The following is a 22,060-nucleotide window of genomic DNA, read 5'->3' as shown; positions in this document are numbered from 1 at the left end:
GGGGGGAACCCCCACGCCGATTTTTTTCGGCGTTGGGGTTCCCCTTTAAGCCCATTCCAGGCGGCGGAGCCCGCGACGTCTCCTTCGCGGGCCCCGCCTACCTGTACACGCGCTCGAAATGGGCGGACTTTCCGAGCGGGAACAGTCCGCTCATTTCGAAAGTACAGCGGACAGGCCCACACACGGGCGGACTGTTCGCTCAAACACAGTTTCAGCGGACAGTTTTTCGGAATTTCCGAAAGACTTTGTCCGTCCAACTGTCCGCTGAAACTGTCCGCTGAAAGCCCACACACGAGCGGACTGTCCGCCCAAACACTGTTCAGCGGACAAGGTTGGGCGAACAGTCCGCCCGTGTGTACGCGGCCTCAGACTTTTCTGGTGCATCATCTTTAGAAGAGGCTTCCATCTGGGATGACAGCCATGCAGACCAATTTGATGCAGTGTGCGGCGTATGGTCTGAGCTCTGACAAGCTAAACCCTTTCAACCTCTGCAGCAATGCTTGCAGCACTCAAAGGCAACCTCTGGATATGACGCTGAGCACGTGCACTCAACTTCTTCGGTCGACTATGGTGAGGCCTGTTCTGAGTGGAACCTGTCCTGTTAAACCGCTGTATGGTCTTGGCCACTGTACTGCAGCTCAGTTTCAGGGTCTTGGCAATTTTCTGATAGCCTAGGCCATCTTTATGTAGAGCAACAATTCTTTTTTTCAGATGCTCAGAGAGTTCTTTGCCATGAGGTGCCATGTTGATCTTCCAGTGACCATCTCTCCAATAGACAGATGGTAAAAAATAAACTCATAGGGGTTATGACCCTCACTTACTCCCCAAAATGGAAAAAAAAGTTTTGCCTATAGTTCGCTAGTTCTGTTTTTCACCACATAACTTTAATGTCTCCCCTAAGAGTCTAATTGAATCATAATTTTTTTTTTTTATTGATGCCCTTCCCATTGGATTTACAGAATCACAGTGAAACCCTGCTTATATTATTTCAGTCCAGGCTATGAATACCATTAGGTATACATACACAATTTTAACTGCTTGCCGATCGTATACAGTACATATGTGGCGACAAGGCGACTCTCCTGTGCAAAATCACATACAGGTACGTGATTTTGCACTTCTGGGTTTGGGGCGCACACGCGTGCTGCGGGCGACCTGCACCCGCTGTGATTGGACATAGCGGGAGCCCACAGCAGGTCCTTTGGACTCAATGTCCACCGGGGCCCGCCGATCATTCCCACGAAAGGCAGAATGCTAAACAAGGCAGATCACCATTCTGTGAGAAGGGAAGGCTGTGATCCTGTGTTCCTGCGCTGCCTTCCCACAGTAAAAGCACCTCCCCCACAGTTAGTAAACACTCCGTAGGCACACATTTAACCCCTTTAAGTCGCTGATCGACGCCATTACTAGTAAAAAAAATGTAAAATAAATAAAAATTCCATAAAGATTTCCCATAGTTTGTAGACACTATAACTTTTGTGCAAACTGATCAATATACACTTATTGGGATTTTTTTTAAATTTAAAAATATGTAGCAGAATACATATTGGCCTAAATTGATGAAGAAATTAGATTTTTTATTTTATTTTATTTTATTGGATATGTTTTATAGCAGAAAATAATTTTTTTTTTGTTTTTCAAAATTGTCACACTTTTTTGTTTATAGTGCAAAAAATCAAAACTGCAGAAGTGATCAAATACCACCAAAAGAAAGCTCTATATGTTGGGAAAAAAAGAACATCAGTTTTGTTTGGGTACAGCACCGCAAGACCGCGCAATTGTCAGTTAAAGCAGCGCAGTGCCAGATAGCGAAAAATGGCTTGGTCATGAAAGGGGGGGGGGGGGGGGGGTAAATGTTCCGTAGCTGAAGTGGTTAAAAAAAGTCAGCAGTGCAGTGCGAAGTGCAGCTCTCCTTACTTGAAGATAAAGTCACATTGGCCAGGTGTGACTGTTCTTCTGTAATTATGGCGCTGTGCAGAGGCTCAGATGTGTCACAGGAGGGGGTTTGGCTTTACAGAAGAAATTAATGAGGCAGCACAGAATACCCAACGGATCTCATTCGCTTCATCCAGTCTTCTCATATAACAAGACGAGGAAAACAAAGCTGTTCCAGGGACAGTTTACGACTATTTAAAAAAAAATTATTTTCAGGTTGACTGATTATTGTTTTGGATCTGTTGGTCAGGACCATGGACAGAAAGGATTTTCTATACCTAGCGGTCATCCTTGGCCTCGCTGCAGACTTGGGAAGTGGACAGATGCTCGGTAAGTACCACATCACTTGTTACTTTGTATATATAGAGAAATGAAGGGAGCTCCGGTCATTGGGGACATACAGGTTTATTCAATAAGACGGTACACCAGGCATTGATGCCATGCAAAATACATAACCCATAACAACCAGAATTTACTTTATTGGTGGCCAGTCGGTGAAGGAGGAAATAGGATCAATTTGTTGGGTTTCTGTACTTTGCAACATTTTCTCCTTATACTGTTCAGTCATTTTCTTTATAAGGGTCAGTCCACCCAAAAATGATATTGTAGTTTCTGGTATAGCAGCCTTTCTCAACATTTTTGTTCCAGAGGAACCCTTGTAAAAATGTTAAGGTTCATTTGGGATCAATGGATAAAATACCCCCTACATTGGTTGCCAGTGGGAAACACGCTCCCTTTTTCAGTGGTGGTCCGAATGCCACCTTTACAGGCAGCTAAAAAGATCATTGGTATCATGCAGCTGGCTCTGCCAAGTGAAGTTGGTCATGGAACAAGCATCATTAGATGGGAGGTCAACCAGCCACAGCTCAAGGAACCCCTAGCAACCTCTGGAGGAACCCTGGTTGAGGAGGGCTGTTCTGAAGAGTTAAACCACCTGACTGTCTCTAATATCTCTCTGAGACTCTCTTCGAGACCTCTGCTCTGCACACCTTCTCTACCCTTTATTGGTCCTATTTATGGGGAACAATGAACCTGGATAAGCATAGGGAGCATGGGATACCCCAATAAACTGTAGAACTGAACAACTTGAGGACTCCTCACTTCTGGCTACGTTACGCAAAACAAGGAATGTACCACAGGATCTCTATGCTGATGGTTACCCTTTACTCCTTTAGTTAAAAGCTACACACAGTCACTATTTTTCAGCTCTGGGGTCATTTACTCAAATAGCTACAGGATCATCAGTTGCTTCCTGCCAATATATACCAGGCTCTTCCTCATGAGGGAGATGTACACTCACATCACCATAGGACAGCTGGACGCTTTCTCACCAACTTCCTCCTTGCTCTCTTCAGTGAACTTCTTCAGACCCAGCTGGATCTCCAGAGTTGAACTTGTGAATAGGCCCCCCAGCTAAGCCTAGCGGAAACCTCTGTGTCTTCCTAAAAGCCTCCTATAAGGTCCTACACCAGGGGCAGAACCCCCACATAACGGTCTCCTCCTACAGTAATGGATCCAGAAAAACTGCCCCTGGGGCTCAGGCCTCAGATTATTTATAGGCTCTCTCACCACCTACTTGGCACACCTCCTCGGGGATTGGCTGGAGTTCTTAAATATTCAGGCTGCATGCCCTGTTCTTCCTCCCACTATGGTTCTAGAATCCTCTAGAAGACAGGGGAAAGCAACAGAGCAGCAGCCTGTGAAACACTGGGAGCCCTAATCAATCAACCAACCCTTTACTTCTATGATTACAGTGGAGATAACTAAATTTACCTAGCAGCCTACACTACACTAGGATGGTGCTATATAATATTATGATATATTATAAGTGAACAGCTCAGCCATGTTTTACACTATCGGAGCATCTATGTTTTCTTCATGTACTTACCACTGAGGCCATTTGGAGAGTAGTTGGTGGGCGAGCAGACACGTTTGGAGCATTCTGAAGTTACAGCTGCATTTAGAGTATATGCCTGTCCTGATTCTCTGTAATGGGGGATCACGACTATTTCGTAAGAATTAATTCTCTCTACATGGTGGTGGATTGGACTTTTTGGTTGAAGATACATCTCATCAGTGGTTGGACTTTTTTCCTGATTTTTGCACAGGTGGATGTGACACTCTATGGTTACTTTTACGAGAATTGTTTGCTTTATTCCATTATGCACTAAACTTTGGACAATCTCGTTTTACATCAATGTTTATGATTTTTTTTATTTTATTTATACACATATATTGGTTATCCACAGTGAACTGTGGAGGATTTACACACTTTATAGTGTATAATTTAGGGCATATCAGCCATTTGCAGTCACTCACATTGTATTTTGAATGGTTTACAGTTTTACACGTTTTAATATGGTTCACTCCCATTCACATTTTTAGGTTTAGCACGACTCAGATTTTTTCCATAAAAAACATTTGTGCAGAATCTAGTGCTCCTGTCTCTCCCTGGTGGTTGGTCACGTGACCAGTGCTGTAGCATTGGGGATATGACTTTGCAAAAGGAGATTCAAGTCACTGCCTCCATCTGAGAGCACGTGACCTTGGCACTGAAAGGGCAGGTATTTTATTGGCTGAGCACCTTGTTTAAATTTACGGTGCACATCACTGTCAGCACTGGGGCCCAGCATGCTTTATGTAAGTGTAGCAAGGTCTGACCCCTCTAGAGGCCTAATGGTGACCTCCAGGGCCAGGAACAGCTGATATCCTACTGTGTAGAGTGGGCTACAAGGCATGGTGGGTGTACTGCAAAATGGGCGCCAGACACTTTTTGAATGCAAAGAGATTTGTTGCCTCTTGAACCGAACTGTGGGAGAGAGTGTTAGGGCCAGGACACCCTTAAGTAGATGCAGTGATAATTGGCAGACTCCCAGACTTCTATAGGAAGACAGCTATACAGGTGAAGGCTTCCAGCTGGACACCACTTCTGTATAGGTGGGATCACTGTCCCCTATGGCAACAATATTGCAGCAGTTACTAATGGTGGTTGTATTCAACTATTGGCAACACAAACAGTTCTCCGCTTATTTCACAGTCACTCACTTTGGACCTTTACTCAAAAAACTCCTAGTCTTTCACTAGATTTTCGGATCCAAGAGCCACTGGATCCCCTGAGCTCTTCCACTTTAGTGCTCGGTATCTTCCTCAAGCGTCACCCCCGCTTCCCTGCCCATTCCCTGACACCCACTGATGCTCGGCAAGTGCCACCTCTGCTGTCCCACTGGGTCTCTGGCTGGCTTGGCACTCACTGAAGCTTTCCCACTTCTTCACCTTCCCTGGCTAGTGAGAATACTGCTCTGGTACTGACTTCAGATTACTCACAGTGGTCTCCGGTAAGAAGGTGGTTGGTCCCTTAGTGGCAGCAGCTTCACCTTCTACCTTCGACCACAGCTGGTTCCCCGCCTGGCAGAATCACTACTTCTGGTTATACTACAAGCCAGCAGTCCCAACCCTGCGCTGCTCTCCCACTCCTGGAAAGGCCCTCAGGCAGCTTGGCAGGTAAACGTCCCCGGGATAGGCCTCAGGCTTGGCCTAGCAGCCCGGAGCAGCACATCACATGTCCACCCAGACAGCCACCTGGGTTCCACAGAACCCTGATCACCTAACTTTACCCAAATAAGTTGGCTTTTCCAGCAGGCCCAGGGACTAAAGAATATCCCTGCCCATTAGCTGAGACACCCCATCCATTCGTGTCTGAGCTTGCAAAAACCCCCTGTCTTATCTAATGTCACAATGGCACCCAGTGACAGAAGAAAAAGGGTGCAACAAGTGAAAGGGTGCAAGTGAAACAAGTGCAGCAAGTGAAAGGGTGCAACAAGGTTGCAACGCTTTCTGGGTGACTTCTCTGCATGGCTACCCTACTTTCTCTCCTCTGAAGTACCTGCCATCATCCTAGGTGACTTTAAAATTCCAATCAATGTTAATACTGCAACCACTTCTCAACTACTTAACCTAATCTCCTCTTTTAACCTAACACAATGGACACAAACCACCACTCACTCCAACGACAATACTGTCAACCTCGTATTCTCCCATCGCTGCACTCCCTGGAACCTCTCTAACACCCCCTTTCCTCTCTGATCACAACCTTATCAGTTTCACACTCTCCTTGTCTCCTACCTCCCATGCTGCCAACCCACAAACTCTTACCCACAGAAACCTTCGCAACCTCAACCCTTGGCCTTTACGACAAAATCGCACGCCTGTTCCGCCCAGACCTAACAACTACCATCTACAACAACGCGTTGTCATCCTCCCTAGATGTACTTGCTCCTCTTTCTACATGCAGAACCAGGCCCCATTTGCCACAACCATGGCAAACAGACAATATCAGAAGTCTCAAGAGACGCATCTGTGCTCTTGAGCGAGCATGATGTAAATCGAAATCCCTGCAAGACTTTACCCTTTACAAATCTGCCCTTCTCAAATACAACTCCTGCCTCCACACTGCTAAAAAAACCTACTACAACATGCTCATCAAAACCCTCTCGTCCAAACCTCAACTCTTTTCTGAGGTTTAGCTATCAGTTACTACACATTATTACTGCTCACTGATTGGTTGCTAGAGGTTACTGCATATCATTACTGCTCACTGATTGGTTGCTAAAGGGTACAGCACATTATCTCCTCACTGCCTGCACACCATGGACTGGGGAGGTGAGGGGACCCATCAATAGACAGAAAACTCCTAGGGATCCTAGGACTGCTGGGATCAGAGGTAATGCGGGGGGGGGGGGGGGGGATCAGTGGCAATGCTGGGGGGTTGATGGGATCAGTGGCAGTGGTGGGGGGGTAGGATTAGTTATATGGCAGTACACTGTGGCAAACTCCGAATCATGTAGAGCAGGCATGTCCAAAGTCCTGCCCGCGGGCCAATCGTGGCCCATGGTCCGGTTTTGAACGGCTGGGGCCACAAAAGATATATAGGCTGGCTGCCTCGGAGGGAGGAGGCGGGACGAGTGCCGTGCACACAGGAGGAGTATTTCCTGATAATATATGGCAGCCTCTGTAATAGGAAGTCCCATCTCCGGCACTGCCATTGGACGACTGTTCTGTCCATCAAAGGAGGCGGAACTTAAAGAGGCTGCTGTGTAAACAGAAAATTCTCCTGTAGGATATCTTTGGCACGCGTCCTGCCCCCTCCATGTCCCCTTCAAGGCTGCACTGATGGTAATGGTGAGTGCATTCCTGGCAATTGTGGGGCTGCATTTCTGGCAATTGTGAGCTAATTCCTAGCAATGGTGGCTGTATTCCTGGCAATGGTGAGTGAATTCCTGGCAATGGAGGGTGCATTTCTGGCAATGGAGGGTACATTCCTGGCAATGGTGGGTGCATTCCTGGCAATGGTGGGTGTATTACTAGCAATGGTGAGTGCATTCCTGGCAATGGTGAGTGCATTCCTGGCAATGGTGGGTGTATTCCTGGCAATGGAGAGTGCATTCCTTGCAATGGTGGGTGCATTCCTGGCATTGGTGAGTGCATTCCTGGCAATGGTGAGTGCATTCCTGGCAATGGTGAGTGCATTCCTAGCAATGGTGAGTGCATTACTAGCAATGGTGAGTGCATTCCTGGCAATGGTGGGTGCATTCCTGGCAATGGTGGGTGCATTCCTGGCAATGGTTGGGGCTGCATTCCTAGCAATGGTGGGCCCTGCATTCCTAGCAATGGTGGGCGCTGAATTCCTGGCAATTGTGGGTCTGCAGATGGGCACTGACCCTTATTTTGCTTCACAATTCCTTATTTAAAATTTTAAGTTTTTTTCCTGAAACTTCCCTCTTAGCCCTTTTCCGACGGATTTTGTCCGAAACTGGTGTTGCATACACACGGTCGGACAAAGTTGTTGGAAAATCTGATCATTCAGAACGTGATAACGTTCGTTCGTTACGGCGGGACTAGGTTGTGGCTAGTAGCCAATAGCTTTGGTCTCGTAATTTGATCTGAGCGTGCGTGGCACTTTGTCCGATCGGAATTCTCTACAAACGATCGGACAAAGTCCGATCGGATCATGTTGTCGGAAAATTTTATATCAAGCTTTCAAACTTTGTTGGTCGGACATTCCGATGGAAAAAGTCAGATGTAGCCCACACACAGTCGGATTATCCAACAACATGGTCCGATCGGACCTTTTCCATCAGAATTTCTGACCGTGTGTACAGGGGCTTAAAGTGAAGGTGCGTGCTATACGCCAATAAATACGGTATATACAAATAATACACCTGAGTTCATCTCTTCACCACACACAGCTACAAAGGCAAGAGGCAACATTCTTGTTGGGCAGTGTATTAGTGCTCAAACGAACACACTAATGCCACGTACACATGATCGGAAATTTCCGGCCAGAAAAAGACCGATGAGAGCTTTTCATCGGAAAATGCGACCGTGTGTATGCTCCATCGGAATTTAGCTGTCCGAATTTCCGTCAGCCAAAAATTGATAGCATGTTCTCAATTTTCCAGACGGAAATTTTTTTTTATCGGAAATTCCGATTGTGTGTATGCAATTCTGACATGCCAAAACTCACGCATGCTCAGATTCAACTATGAGACGGAAGCTATTGGCTACTGGCTATTGAACTTCCTTTTTCTAGTCCCGTCGTACGTGTTGTACCTCACCGTGTTCTAAACGATTGGAATTTGGTGTGACCATGTGTAGGCAAGACAGCTTGAGCGGAATTCCGTCGGGAAAATCATCAGAGCTTTTTCCAACGAGAATTCCGATCGTGTGTACGCGGCATTAGACCAAATTTTAATGGTTCAAAGAATGTCAGGTAAAATGGTCGGCCCTCGTGCATGTTCACTTCATCAAATCTGGCCCTGTTTGAAAAAAGTTTGGACACCCCTGATGTAGAGCAAAGCTGAAAATCTTTAGCAAGTATATAGTGGGGGATTCTATACTGACCACCAATGCAATGGGGAATTTACAATGGCCACCAATGTCAGGGGGAATTTGCACTGACCATGTAACCGGGGATTTTACACCACCCACCAATATAAAGAGGGGTTTCTACACTGACATCAATGTAATAGGAGCATTTATTTACACCAACCACCAGTGTAAGGAGGAATATACAATGATCTCCATGTAAGGGGGAACAACCATTGTCAAGGAGATTTGTACTGACCACCAATGTAAGATGACACTTCTACACCGACCACCAATGTAATGGGGGATTTTACATCAACAACCAATAAAGGGGGATTTCTACACTGGCCACCAATGTAAGGGGGTAGTCACATTTACCAACAATTTAAAGGGGCTTCTACATGACCACCAATGTAAGGGAGGATTTGAAACTGACCACAAATGCAAGTTTGGATTTTTTTGCCGATTACCAATATAAAGAGGAGTTTCTACACTGGCCACCCATGTAATTGGAATTTACACTGACCACTATTGTAATAGAAGCATTCACAGTGACCACAGTAACCACAGTGAAGAGGGATTTACACTGACCACCAATGTAAGGGGGACTTTCATACTGGCCACTAGTGTGAATGAAAGGATTGTACACCAAGTCCCAATGTAATGAGAAGATTTACACTGAAAAAAATCGCTTTCCTGACACCACAGAAACATGCTGCCCTTTAGCAGATACACAGCAGTGCTATTTAAAGTTAATGACATCCTCATGCATCTACTGAGATGTGCATATACACATGCACCAAAGTTCAGGGTGCGGTGGCACCATGTTATTTTGAAAAAGGGTTCTACTTTCAATTTGCTTATCTTTGCAGAACAAGCTGATGTTGGGCTTAATGACCAGAGTTGTAAGAAGGACTTTCAAGCATGCCCCTTTACCTCCCCAGTGAGCAGAATTCAGCAGAAGTAATGGTGGAGATGACCTCAGGGGGGGCATGATATACATATGAATGCTGCCTCTATTTATAGATCAATGCCACTGATCTGCAGTCTGGAACTGTCAGGAAAGGTTTCACCTGCTGGTGGCACTATCTGATCTTTGGGATGCGGTACTGGCATCCACCAGCGGGTGTTTCCCCGCAGTGCAGAGCCGACATTATCTCCTGCGATCAGGCGTCACCTGAGCCTGATTGCAGGCGATGTGTATTAATACCCGGCAAGCAAACACACACACTTGCCTTGGTATCGTCCTTGTGCCCTGACCTGAACCTGTGATCTCTGAACCTGACCTCGAATCTTTACATGCTACCTGAACCCTGTGCCCTGTATCTGAACTTGTCCCTCCTGTGACCCTGTTACCTTTACCTTTGCCCAGCAGCCTGATCCGTCCATCCTCTCCCTGTCCTGTTTGCTCCCTGCCCACATCTGCTGATCTCCTGTTGATGACCCTGGCCTGGCTACATTTACGATTCTGGTATTCCCCATTAATTGCATATACCTGTCTGACTGTTGTTATTTGTGGGTCACTGTCTGGTAGTTGGTTTATATTTCAATTACTTTAATAAATTACTCTATTTTTCACTTTACATGTGTTTGGTTTCCCTGTTGCTGTCCACGCAGTTCTGGTCACACCTGATTCATGACAATTAGTTTTCTGCTACACGTAGCATTTTGCTTTTAGGTGAAAATGTTAAATTTTGGTCTCATCTGACCAGAGCACCTTCTTCCACATGTTTGCTGTGTCCCCCACATGGCTTCTCACAAACTGCAAACAGGACTTCTTTCAATGGCTTTCTTCTTCTTTCTTCTTGCCACTCTTCCATAAAGGTGAGATTTGTGGAGAGCACAACTAATAGTTGTCCTGTGGACAGATTCTCCCACCTGAGCTGTGGATCTCTGCAGCTCCTCCAGAGTTACCATGGGCCTCTTGGCTGCTTCTCTGATGAATGCTCTCCTTGCCCGGCCTGTCAGTTTAGTTGGACGGCCATGTCTTGGTGGGTTTGCAGTTGTGCCATACTCTTTCTATTTTGATGAAATGAACAGAGCTACGTGAGATGATCAAAGCTTGGGATATTTTTTTATAACCTAAGCCTGCTTTAACCACTTCAGCCCTGGAAGAATTTACCCCCTTCCTGACCAGGCCATTTTTTGCGATACAGCACTGCATCGCTTTAAATGACAATTGCGCGATCGTGCAATGTTGTACCCAAACAAAATTTACATCCTTTTTTCCCACAAATAGAGCTTTCTTTTGGTGGTATTTCATCACCTCTGTGGTTTTTATTTTTTGCGCTATAAACAAAAAAAAAAGAGCGTAAATTTGGAAAAAAAAAGCAAAATTTTTTACATTTTGCTATAATAAATATCCCCCAAAAATATATTAAAAAAAAAATTCTTTCAGTTTAGTCCAATATTATTACTTAAGGTACTCAATTTACACAGCTGTTTACATATACATTGTACAAAAGAACAGCGACAATTTTGAAAAAAAAAAAACAATATTTTTAACTTTTTACTATAATAAATATCCCAAATACAAAATAAAAAAAAAAATAATTCTTCATCATTTTTGGCCAATATGTATTTTTCAACATATTTTTGGTAAAAAAAAATAAAAAAAAATGCAATAAGCGAAAATAGGGGATTGATTTATGCCATTTTTTTTTTAAACTAGTAATGGCGGCGATCAGCGAATTTTATCGAAACTGTGACAGATCACACACTTTTTTGGGACCATTTATATTTATACAGTGATCAGAGCTAAAAATAGCCACTGATTACTGTATAAGTGTCACTGGCAGGGAAGGGGTTTTAACACTAGGGGGCGATCAAGGGGTTAAATGTCTTCCCTGGGAGGTGTTTCTAACTGTGAGGGGGATGTGACTGACTACAGGAGGCAAGAGATCGCTGTTCTTATTTAGTAGGAACAGACGATCCTCCCCTGTCAGAACACAAATCCTCCTTCTGGCTCTCATGCTCACGTGGTGGCCGGGGGGTGGGGAGGGGCGATCGCACCCGCTGGCCATGAGCATCGAGTCCCCCGCCATGCAGCGTGCATGCCTGCTATGGCTCTTAAAGGAGCCGCCGTACATATACGCTGATTCGTGCAGGAGAGCCATCCTGCCGCTGTATAAGTACAGGAGCTGGTCGGAAAGTGGTTAAACTTCTCCATAACTTTATCCCTGACCTGTCTGGTGTGTTCCTTGGCCTTCATGATTAGTTCGTTCACTAAAGTTCTCTAATAAACCTCTGTATTTATACTGAGATTAAATTACACACAGGGGGACTCTATTTACTAATTAGGTGACTTCTAATGAAAGCAATTGGTTTTAGGGGTATTAGAGTAAAGGGGGCTGAATACAAATGCACACCACACTTTTCACATATTAATTTGTAAAAAATAATATTTATCATTTTCCTTCCACTTTACAATGATGTGTCACTTTGTGTTGGTCTATCATATAAAATCACATAAAATCCCAATAAAATACATTCAAGTTTTTGGTTGTAACATGAAATGTGGAAAATTTCAAGGGGTATGAATACTTTTTCAAGCCACTGTATCTAGTAAAAAATACAGCCTACAAAATGTATACACTTTTCATTGTAATAAACATGACAACGTGACAACCATTCACTCACGCAAGGGTATAGCATATCCAACAAAATGAAAAGGCATGGGCTGAGAAAACATGAACAATTTATGCCCCGTATACACAATCGGAAATTCCACCTGAAAAACTCAGATGTGAGCTTTTGGTGTGAAATTCTGACGGTGTGTACGCTCCATCGGACTTTTGCTGATGGAATTTTGGGCAGCAAAAGGTTGAGAGCAAGTTCTCAATTTTTTGGTCGGAAAAAGTTTTGATTGAAAGTTACAATCGCCTGTAAAAATTCAGACGCTCAAATTTTCTACGCATGCTTGGAAACAATTCGACGCATGCTCGTAAGCATTGGACTTCATTTTCTCAGCTCGTCGCAGTGTTGTACGTCACTGCGTTCTTGATGGTCGAAAGTTCAGCAAACTTTTGTGTGACCGTGTGTATGCAAGCCCAGCTTCAGTGCAATTCCATTGGAAAAACATCCAAGTTTTTTCCATACGGAAATTCCGCTCGTGTGTACGGGGCATAACTCTTATTCAGAATTTAGACCAGCAAAAGACCGATGAGAGCTTTTCATCGGAAAATGCGCCTGTATGTATGCTCCATCGGAATTTAGCTGGCTGAATTCGCGCCAGCAAACATTTTAGAGCATGTTCTCAATTTTCCAGAAGGAAAAACTTTCAATCGGAAATTCCGATCGTGTGTAGGCAATTCCGACGCGCAAAAACTCACGCACGCTCAGATTCAACTACGAGACGGAAACTATTGGCTACTGGGTATTGAACTTCCTTTTTCTAGTCCCGTCGTACGTGTTCTTGGCGGTCGGAATATGGTGTGACTGTGTGTACGCAAGACAGTTTGAGCGGAATTCCGTAGGAATTCCGACGGGAAAACCATCAGAGCTTTTCCCGACGATAATTCCGATCGTGTGTACGCAGCATTATAGGTAATAAATGTCCTCTGAGCGACCTAGGAAACAAACCGAAGGTCCACATATGTCTCCCAGGCCCAAGGGCCTACAAGGAGAGTCCGTGTTGCAGGTGCACTAGTTTGCATCAAGGAGAAAAATATGTGCAATTCAACAAAATGCACCCAGTCAGAGTGAGTAGTCAGTAAAAAGTCGCAAAATTGGTTTTATACCTAGCGGTGTTAGCCACATGTCAACAAAGAAAGGAAGGAGGGCCCTAAACCCAGGGCAAAAAAGTAAAATTAACCTTTCTAGCTGTATTCCCAAGTGTGGCTCGGGGTTCACTTTCAATGCCAAAAGCGGTAACCTCCAAGCCACACTCTGGATCGCATCGCAGGATCCAGGGTAAGTTACTTACCTTGTCCCCAGGATCCTGCAATGTCTCCCTGTTGTGTGTGCGAGCCATGTCTTCCGCCGGATCTATCAAAGTGCCGAGATCTGTTCCCTGCGAGCGTTGCGACGCATAGGGACAGAGCTGGCGGGAATTTCAAAAAGTAAAAAACACAAAACACATACAGTAATTCTTACAGATTACATTACTGTATCAAATCATTTAACCTCCCTTTTGTCCCTAATGCTTTGTCCAGTGCCTACATGCACTTTTATATTATATAAAAGTTTGAGAACAGGATCTAAAATTTTCCGACAACAAAATCCGATCGGACTTTTTCCAATCGTGTGTAGAGAATTCCGACGCACAAAGTGCCATGCATGCTCAGAATTTTTTTTTGAGACGAAAGCTATTGGCTACTGGCCTAGTCACATCATACAAAACGTACGTCACCTCATTCCGAACTATTGGATTTTCCAACAACCTTGTGCGACCGTCTGTATGCAAGACAAGTTGCGGCCAAAATCCGTCGTAAAAAATCTGATGGATTTTGTGGTCGGAATGTCCGACCTTGTGTATGGGGCATTCATTTAGTCGTTATTTTAGTCATCTCAATAGTTTTCTTTTAGTCATATTTTAGTCGACTAAAATGGTATTAAGTTAGTCAACTAAAATGTAGTTGGTTTTAGTCGACAAAATGAACACTGGTATCAACTTATTCAGATATTGTACACAATCTTCAAATCCCTGCTAAACAGTAGGTAAATGTGACTGAAATATCTTCCACCACCATCACCTGTCACACATCCTACTCAACAGACTTCCTATTACAGGTAGTCATAAAGCACATATGGGTATATTCAGCAGGAGTTGTGCACGATCCCAATGTTGATCCCAGCGTTTAACCGACCTCCAGGACACACACACCAAAGTGAATCCAGATAATTTGAGCGCGTTCCCAGGAGCAAAATGATTTGAAGGGAGTTGTCCGATGGTTATTGGGAAAAATTAAAAAGAAAGGGCTTCCATAGTGAAGTATGTCACTGTTTTATTCAAAAAAACAGATAAAAACAAGATAAAAACAGCAAATTCTTGCAGCTTAGAAATTCATGTGCATAGAAATGCCATGATGTGTTCCAGCTGCGCCTCAAAAACAGAGGAGATGACGTATCACAATCAAGCACCCTACTGGTTGCATTGGTAAACACCAATGTCTTCAGGGGTCATGTGATCATGAACGTCAGGTCCGCTTTTATACAAGTCCGCCTATTAGGGAATATCCAATCTGGATCAATCCTTAATACTCAATAAAGTATTGCAGAAACATACCAAAACTATAGAAGACCTTAAAGTGGTTGTAAACCCTAATGAAAATGTGGTTGTAAACCCCAAAAAAACACCCTGCAAGATAACGGCATAATGAGCTAGTATGCATAGCATACTAGCTCATTATGAATTACTTACCCGAGAATGGAGGCCCCGCAGCGGTCCTCGTCTCCCCCTCTGGCCAGTGACATCTATCCCAGAGGTTTCTTCTGGGTATGGCGGCTCCGGCGCTGTGATTGATCCAGAGCCGCAATGACGTCACTCCCGCGCATGTGCAGGAGCCCCCGGGAACGGCACAGTACAACTAAAGCAACGGCATGTACTTGTCGTTGTTTCAGTTGGCTTAAGTGCGCATGTCGGCCCATGCAAATACAGGGATATCTCCTAGGAGACATCCAGTACAGCTACAGGTAAGCCTAAATATAGGCTTGCCTGTAATTTAAAGTGGTTGCAAAGGGTTTACAACCACTTTAAAGTCAAAGAGATACTCTCTGAATTATTCAGAATTTCAGAAGCATATCAACGCCGTTGCGCTCCTGCTGCCTCTTTGCAGCCACTTTGTGTCTAAAAAGGATGAAAGTGAAAAAAATCTAAACAAATCTTCTGTAATCCTGCCATCTTGTGGACAAACAACAAATAGCAGGGAACAAACAATAGGGGGATATTTTTGGAAAAATATCACTACCATCTAGTGGCCAGAAAGAGAGAAAAAAATTGAAAGAAAAAATATTCACATTTGTATACTGCCATTTATGGGGAATGAGGAGATATTTAAATTTTAATTTTTTTTTTAAATATAATGAGAATTTTTTTTATAAAATGTATTTAAAAATATATATTTAAAAAAAATAAAAATAAAAATAAAATGAATGAAGTATTTTAAGCTATCCTTCAACAAAAAAGGGAAAAGGGGGGTAACAGGATGGATTCAAATTAGTTGAATGTCCCCTTTACAAATTTTCATGCAAAATTAATAATTAGATAAATAATTATTTAGGTCAATATCCACATTGATACCAGTGGACGAGAGTGTGTTTAACTTATAGATCCATTCCGTTTAATTTTTTCAATATTTTTTTCATCATATTACCAATCGGGATTTATTTTGTCGATCCCAAAATTCTTTGTCAAACTTGGATCCCTATTGTGATGTAGCCTAAAGTGATTAGAGAGGGTGTGCTTCTGGAACCCCTTTCTGATGTTATTAAGATGTTCATTTATGTGGGCGCATGGGTTCCGTTTAGTACGTCCCACATATTGCAACCCGCATGGGCAAATGATAAGGTAAGTGACATGTGTAGATTTAAACGTGATAAATTTATCAATAGTAAACTCACTGGCTGTGCTAAATGAGGTAAATTTAAAATCATTATTCCTTGTTAACTTACATTCTTTGCATCTTCTACAGTAATAGAAACCAGTTACATCCAAAAAGGTACAGTTTTTCTTGGGAGGGTTTAGTACATTGGGGGCCAACTTATTTCTTAAATTGGGTGCACCTCAGTATATGAATTTCAGGCGATTTGGCAACAGTTTCGATAAAGTTGGGTCCCTCAATAACAATGGCAAGTGTTTTAGGATCACCTTTTTCCAGACTTTTGTAGTCTCAACTAAAATTAGTCAGAAATGCTACAAATTCTAAATCTGATGATTTTTTGGGTTTATCTTTCAACAGGATTCACTTATCCAGGGCTTTTTTTCAGCAGGAACTAGGGGGAACTCAGTTCCACCACCTCTGGCTCAGGTCTTCTGCTCTTCACTATCACTTGGTAACACTGAAGTCCAGCTTCTGCGTTTACATGTGATAGCTTTTCTCCCAGTAGCTCCCACAGGTCAGATCTCCTGCACAGATCCTACTGAGTGCCGGACAGGGACAAGGGAGATACAGAACAGGTGCCCAGGGTTCAGTGCAGTCTTTGGCAGGAGAGGGTGCATGGTAGGCTGCACCCTCTGTGGTCGCCATTTTTTCCCAGGCAACCAGTGGTTGATGCTCCTACTGCATGATCTCCCTCGCAAGTGACTGTAGTATAGTATAGTATGCTGGGAGATACTACAGCCAGATAGGTGTTTCAGCTTAATATTGAAACAAAGGTAAGACATATGACAGATGGTGGAGCTTTTAAGGAGGGGGGAAGATGAAGGCAGTGGAGGGAGGGGGTTGTATGCAGAGGGAAGGGCTAATATTTTATGCCATTTGGCAGGTATATGTGTGTGGCAGGCATGGTTGAGTTCCTGCACCTTTTCTCTGAGAAAAAAAGCCCTGCGCCTATCCATATTCATAGTCTGTTGTTGAATAGACCTAAGTTTAGGTTCATCATATCCCTTTTCTTTTTGTTGATTATCATATCTGACTGTGATATATAATCTGACTTGTTGTCACAGTTACGCCTTTTTCTCATTAGTTGTCCTTTTGGGATCCCGCTGAGCCATCTTGGGTGATGGCAGTTTGCTGTGGGAATATAACTGTTCCTATCGGTCTCCTTGAAATAGGTCCTGGTATAGCTGTGGCCATCACTTTTAACCAGAACCAAGTCAAGGAAGCTGATTTCAAATAGGTTATAGTTAATGTCGCTCAAAAAAACTTCCAAATACTCCACTGTGCCGCTCCACAAAATGACGACATCATCGATGTACCTTTTTGTACAGAGCGATCTCAGGTCTGTCAGTTCCAAAAATACTACGGTCCTCCCACAAACTCATTGGAATATTTGCCCCACTGGGAGCCTATTTTGCTCCCATGGCGACTCCCTTTATTTGCTTAAAGTGGTTGTATAGTCATTTTTTTTACTTTTACCTACAGGAAAGCCTATAATAAGGCTTACCTGTAGGTAAAAAAAATATCTCCTAAACCTGTACGGTTTAGGAGATATTCCCCTCGGTATGCGCCACTGACTGTGCACAAGGGGATTCTCGGCTGAAAGCCTGGAAGTCGCCGGACACGGCCGGGATGAAATCTCCCGCGTGCATGCGCGGGAGTGACGATATCGCGGCTCCGGCCACTTACAGCGCCGGAGCCGCGATATTCGGAAGAAACGCAGAGGGAGCATGTCAGCTCTCTCTGCGTGGATCGGGCCAGATTTTGGGGCCTCATTCTAAGGTAAGTATTTCATAATGAGCTAGTATGCAGTGCATACTAGCTCATTATGCCTTTTCCTTTGTAGGTGGCAAAAAAAAACATTAGCGGGTATACAACCACTTTAAAGCAAGATCCCTCATGCCAAAAGTAATTGCTAGACATAGCTAGATCCAAGATCTCAAGAAACCTCTTCTATTCTCTCTTAAGGTCAGACGCAGAATCAAGAGCTCTTTTTGTGGTTGCTAGGACAGCTGTTTGCATGAGATTGGTATAAAGCGACAATAGTAACAATTAGCGTATCATTCTGTATTGGAACATTATCAACAACTTTAAAAGGTGTTTACGGTCTCTTAAATAAGAGGGATAAGTCTGAACGATAGGCTGTAAATAAATAGTAGTCAACATATTCTCCTATCTTGGAAAAAAATTAATTTATGCCACTGATGATTGGGCTTCCTGGCGGATGTTCAAGATTCTTGTGGATTTTCGGTAATTGGTATATGATAGGAAGCTTCGGTGCATCAGAGATTAGATACCTAGCCTATTTTTTGGTGAGAATGCCCTTATATTTGGCCTCTTGGACAATTGCCTTTAAAGAAACTTTAAGCTTCTTAGCCCTTGTACACACGGTCGGAGAATCCGTCGGAATGTGTCCTATCGGACCGTGTCATCGGATAATCCGACTGTGTGTGGTATGCATCGGACTGATTCCGTCCAAATATCCGTCGGACCCAATTTTCCAGCATGTTGGAAATATTTCCCGACCAACTGGGCCGGTCGGACATACTCCGATCATGTGTAACGAATTTTGATCGGACCAAGTGCCACGCATGCTCAGATCAAATTCCTACACCAAAGCTATTGGCTACTAGCCTGAATGTAGTCCCATCATAACGAAATTACTTCATCACGTTCTGAAAGATCGGATTTTTCGACAACTTAGTCCGACCGTGTGTATGCAACAGTTTCGGACAAGATCCGACGGACAAAATCCGACGGAGAAAATACGACGGATTTGGTTGTCGAAATCTCCGACCGTGTGTACAGGGGCTTAGTAGGGTCACTTTTCATTTTCTTATAGGTATTTGTATCACCAACCAACCTATTAAGTTCCTTAGTGTAGTCTTCCTTTTTCAAAACTACAATATCCCCCCCTTTGTCTGCTGGCCTAATGGCTATATTTCTCCTTTTTTCTAATGCCTCAATGCCCCTTTGGATACTACCCTTTCTCTTCCCATTTTTTGTTTTTATTAGTCTGATATCCTATTTGGCCATGATTTTGAATGTCTCCAAAAAATGGTTGGACGACTTCTTGGGGTTAAAAACTGACTGATTTTTTAGCCCACTATTTTTATAATTCTGTTCGATATTGGGAATAATGGTGATTGGTTTTTCAGCAAAATGTTTTTTAATATTAAGCTTCCTTACAATTTTTTCAGTATCTATAAAAGCATTGAATTTATTTAATCCCTTATCAGGTGCATACTTTAAACCTAATTTGAGAACCCTCAACTCAATCAATGTACTAATTTCTCCACTCAAATTAAAAATTCCCTTTCCCAGTGCCCTCTCTTTCTTTTTGTTCTTCCTTTCTCCTCTTTTCCCTCTGTGTTGTTTCTTTGGGACCCTTGTTGCTGCCAGAAAGGTGCCTGCCATTGTTGCCATGGTGGGACCACATGTGGTCCAAACTGGGGATCTTGATGCTGATTGTACCAAGGTGGAATGGGTGAGCCATATAATTTATGATTTTGTGTTTCAAACTTTATCATACCCGGGATGTCTACTAGACTCTTCTTTGGATAGATTTCCTAAGAATTACAGGCCTACAATAGAAAACCGCCAAATCTCCATATACAGTGTACCGCTTTGAGCATCAAACATTTGACATAATCATACTGCCAGGGAGGTTAACCACTAGCTGACCAGCGCACGACGATGTATGTCGGCACAATGGCTCGGCTGGGCAAATGGGCTTACAGGTACATCCCCTTTAAATCGCGGCATTGTGGGCACACGCACCATACCATCCGCTTACTCCGTGATAGTGCCCGCAGGTCCCACAGACTCCATGTCCGCCGGGGGCCTGCAATCATGTCACGGAGCGGCAGAACTGAGAAATGCCTTTGTAAACAAGGCATTTCCCTGTTCTGCCTAGTGACATGACAGAGATCTACTGCTCCCGGTCATCGGGAGCAGTCATCGCTGTCATGTCACTGGTAGCCCACCCCCCCAGTTAAAATCACTCCCTAGGACACACTTAACCCCTTGATCACCCCCTAGTGTTTAACCCCCTTCCCTGCCAGTGTCATTTACACAGTAATAAGTGTATTTTTATAGCACTGATCGCTGTATAAATGACAATGGTCCCAAAATAGTGTCAAAAGTGTCCGATGTTTTCAATAATGTCACAATCACAATATAAATTGCAGATTATTGCCATTACTAATAAAAAAATAAAAAATAAAAATGCCATAAATCTATGCCCTATTTTGTAGATGTGATAACTTTAGCGCAAACCAATCAATATACGCTTTTTGCAATATCTTTTACCAAAAATATGTAGCAGAATACATGGGAGGCACAGTGGAGTAGTGGGTAGCACTCTTGCCTGGCAGTAAAAAGGGTCACTGGTTCGAATCCCAACCACGACACTACCTGCCTGAAGTTTGAATGTTCTCCCTGTGCCTGTGTGGGTTTCCTCTGGGTACTCCAGGTTTCCTCCCACACTCCAAAGACATGCAGTGGTAGGTTAAATGACTTCTGTCTAAATTGGCCCTAGTATATGAATTTGAGTTAGGGACCTTAGATTGTAAGCTCCTTGAAGGTAGGGACTGATGTGAATGTACAATGTATATGTAAAGCGCTTTGTAAATTGACAGTGCTGTATAACTACCTTAAGTAATAATATCGGCCTAAACTGATTTTTTTAAATATATTTTTGGGGGATATTTACTATAGCAAAATGTAAAAAATGTTGCTTTTTTTTTCAAAATTCACGCTCTTTTTTTGTTTATAGCGCAAAAAAAAAGGACGTCAATATTGTTTGGGTGCAACATCACACGACCGCACAATTGTCAGTTAAAGCGATGCAGTGCCTTATCGCAAAAAATGCTCTGGTCAGGAAGGGGATAAATTCTTCCAGGGCTGAAGTGGTTAAAAAGCTGTCTTTCCTTTATGGTTTTCTAGGCAGGAAGTTAGGATGAATCTCCCCAGTAGGGACACAGATCACTGAGGTTTTGACCCCTCCCTACTCCATCCAACTAAAGAGAAATGTTTAGTGAGAGTTCCAATTTATTTGGTGTTTTTTTTATCCTTATACAAAGCAAATTTTGTAATTTCCATTCAATTCTTCTCTTCTAAAGGCAACATGATCTCCCCTGCAAGTTATCATGTCTGTGATCGGACAGTGACTCTAAACATCTCCAAGGTGGTCCCTTTCCAGAAGCCACATGTTGAGAAATCTATGTGTATGGGATGGATTCCGTGGAAGTTGTGTTCCAAGACTTATTATGTGACGGAGTACAGGACAATATGGGTGCCGGACACTATGACCATTAATGAGTGCTGCGAAGGGTACGAGCTTGTGGGCCATTACTGCGCCATATGTAAGCTATATCGGGATCTTTCATTAATATATATTTTTTTAATAAATATAATTTTATTTATTTTTTAACATCACAATTTCTATGTTACAGCTGCAAAAAGTCTGAATTTATCCACCTCCAGGCCCGGCGTCTGCCCTGCGAAAATAGATGACAGGGTCCCGTGTCCGGAGTGCACAGCGGATCATGACTGTCCTGGATTCCAGAAATGTTGTGAGACTTCCGCTGGATCTTTTTGTGTGTCTCCTCAACCTCCAGGTCAGTTCTTAATACTGAAGTCGGATCAGATTTTATTTAAGAAATTATTAAAATCAGTCAATTAAACCCATTCAAAGCTGAGGTTTAATTTTCAATTTTTTT

The 22,060-nt window shown here is 43.4% G+C and overlaps 1 protein-coding gene across 2 annotated transcripts in view; it reads left to right on the top strand.

Annotated features, from left to right (window-relative positions):
- Positions 1-2,027: 2,027 nt before the first annotated feature.
- Positions 2,028-22,060, top strand: part of UMODL1 (uromodulin like 1) — a 104,967-nt gene continuing 84,934 nt past the window's right edge. The window contains exons 1-3 of one of the 2 annotated variants that reach the window (XM_077479837.1): positions 2,028-2,265; positions 21,461-21,703; positions 21,794-21,958. In XM_077479837.1, the coding sequence (XP_077335963.1) occupies positions 2,190-2,265; positions 21,461-21,703; positions 21,794-21,958 (484 nt within the window). In that variant the 5' untranslated portion in view covers positions 2,028-2,189. The remainder of the gene's footprint in view (positions 2,266-21,460; positions 21,704-21,793; positions 21,959-22,060) is intronic. The other variant, XM_077479838.1, reaches the window with a different exon arrangement.

This window comes from Lithobates pipiens, unplaced genomic scaffold (genome assembly GCF_037356315.1).
Source record: "Lithobates pipiens isolate NorthernLeopardFrog02 unplaced genomic scaffold, aLitPip1_a1.2 Scaffold_16, whole genome shotgun sequence".
Lineage (NCBI taxonomy): Eukaryota > Metazoa > Chordata > Amphibia > Anura > Ranidae > Lithobates > Lithobates pipiens.
This window is presented reverse-complemented; position numbering and strand designations above follow the sequence as displayed.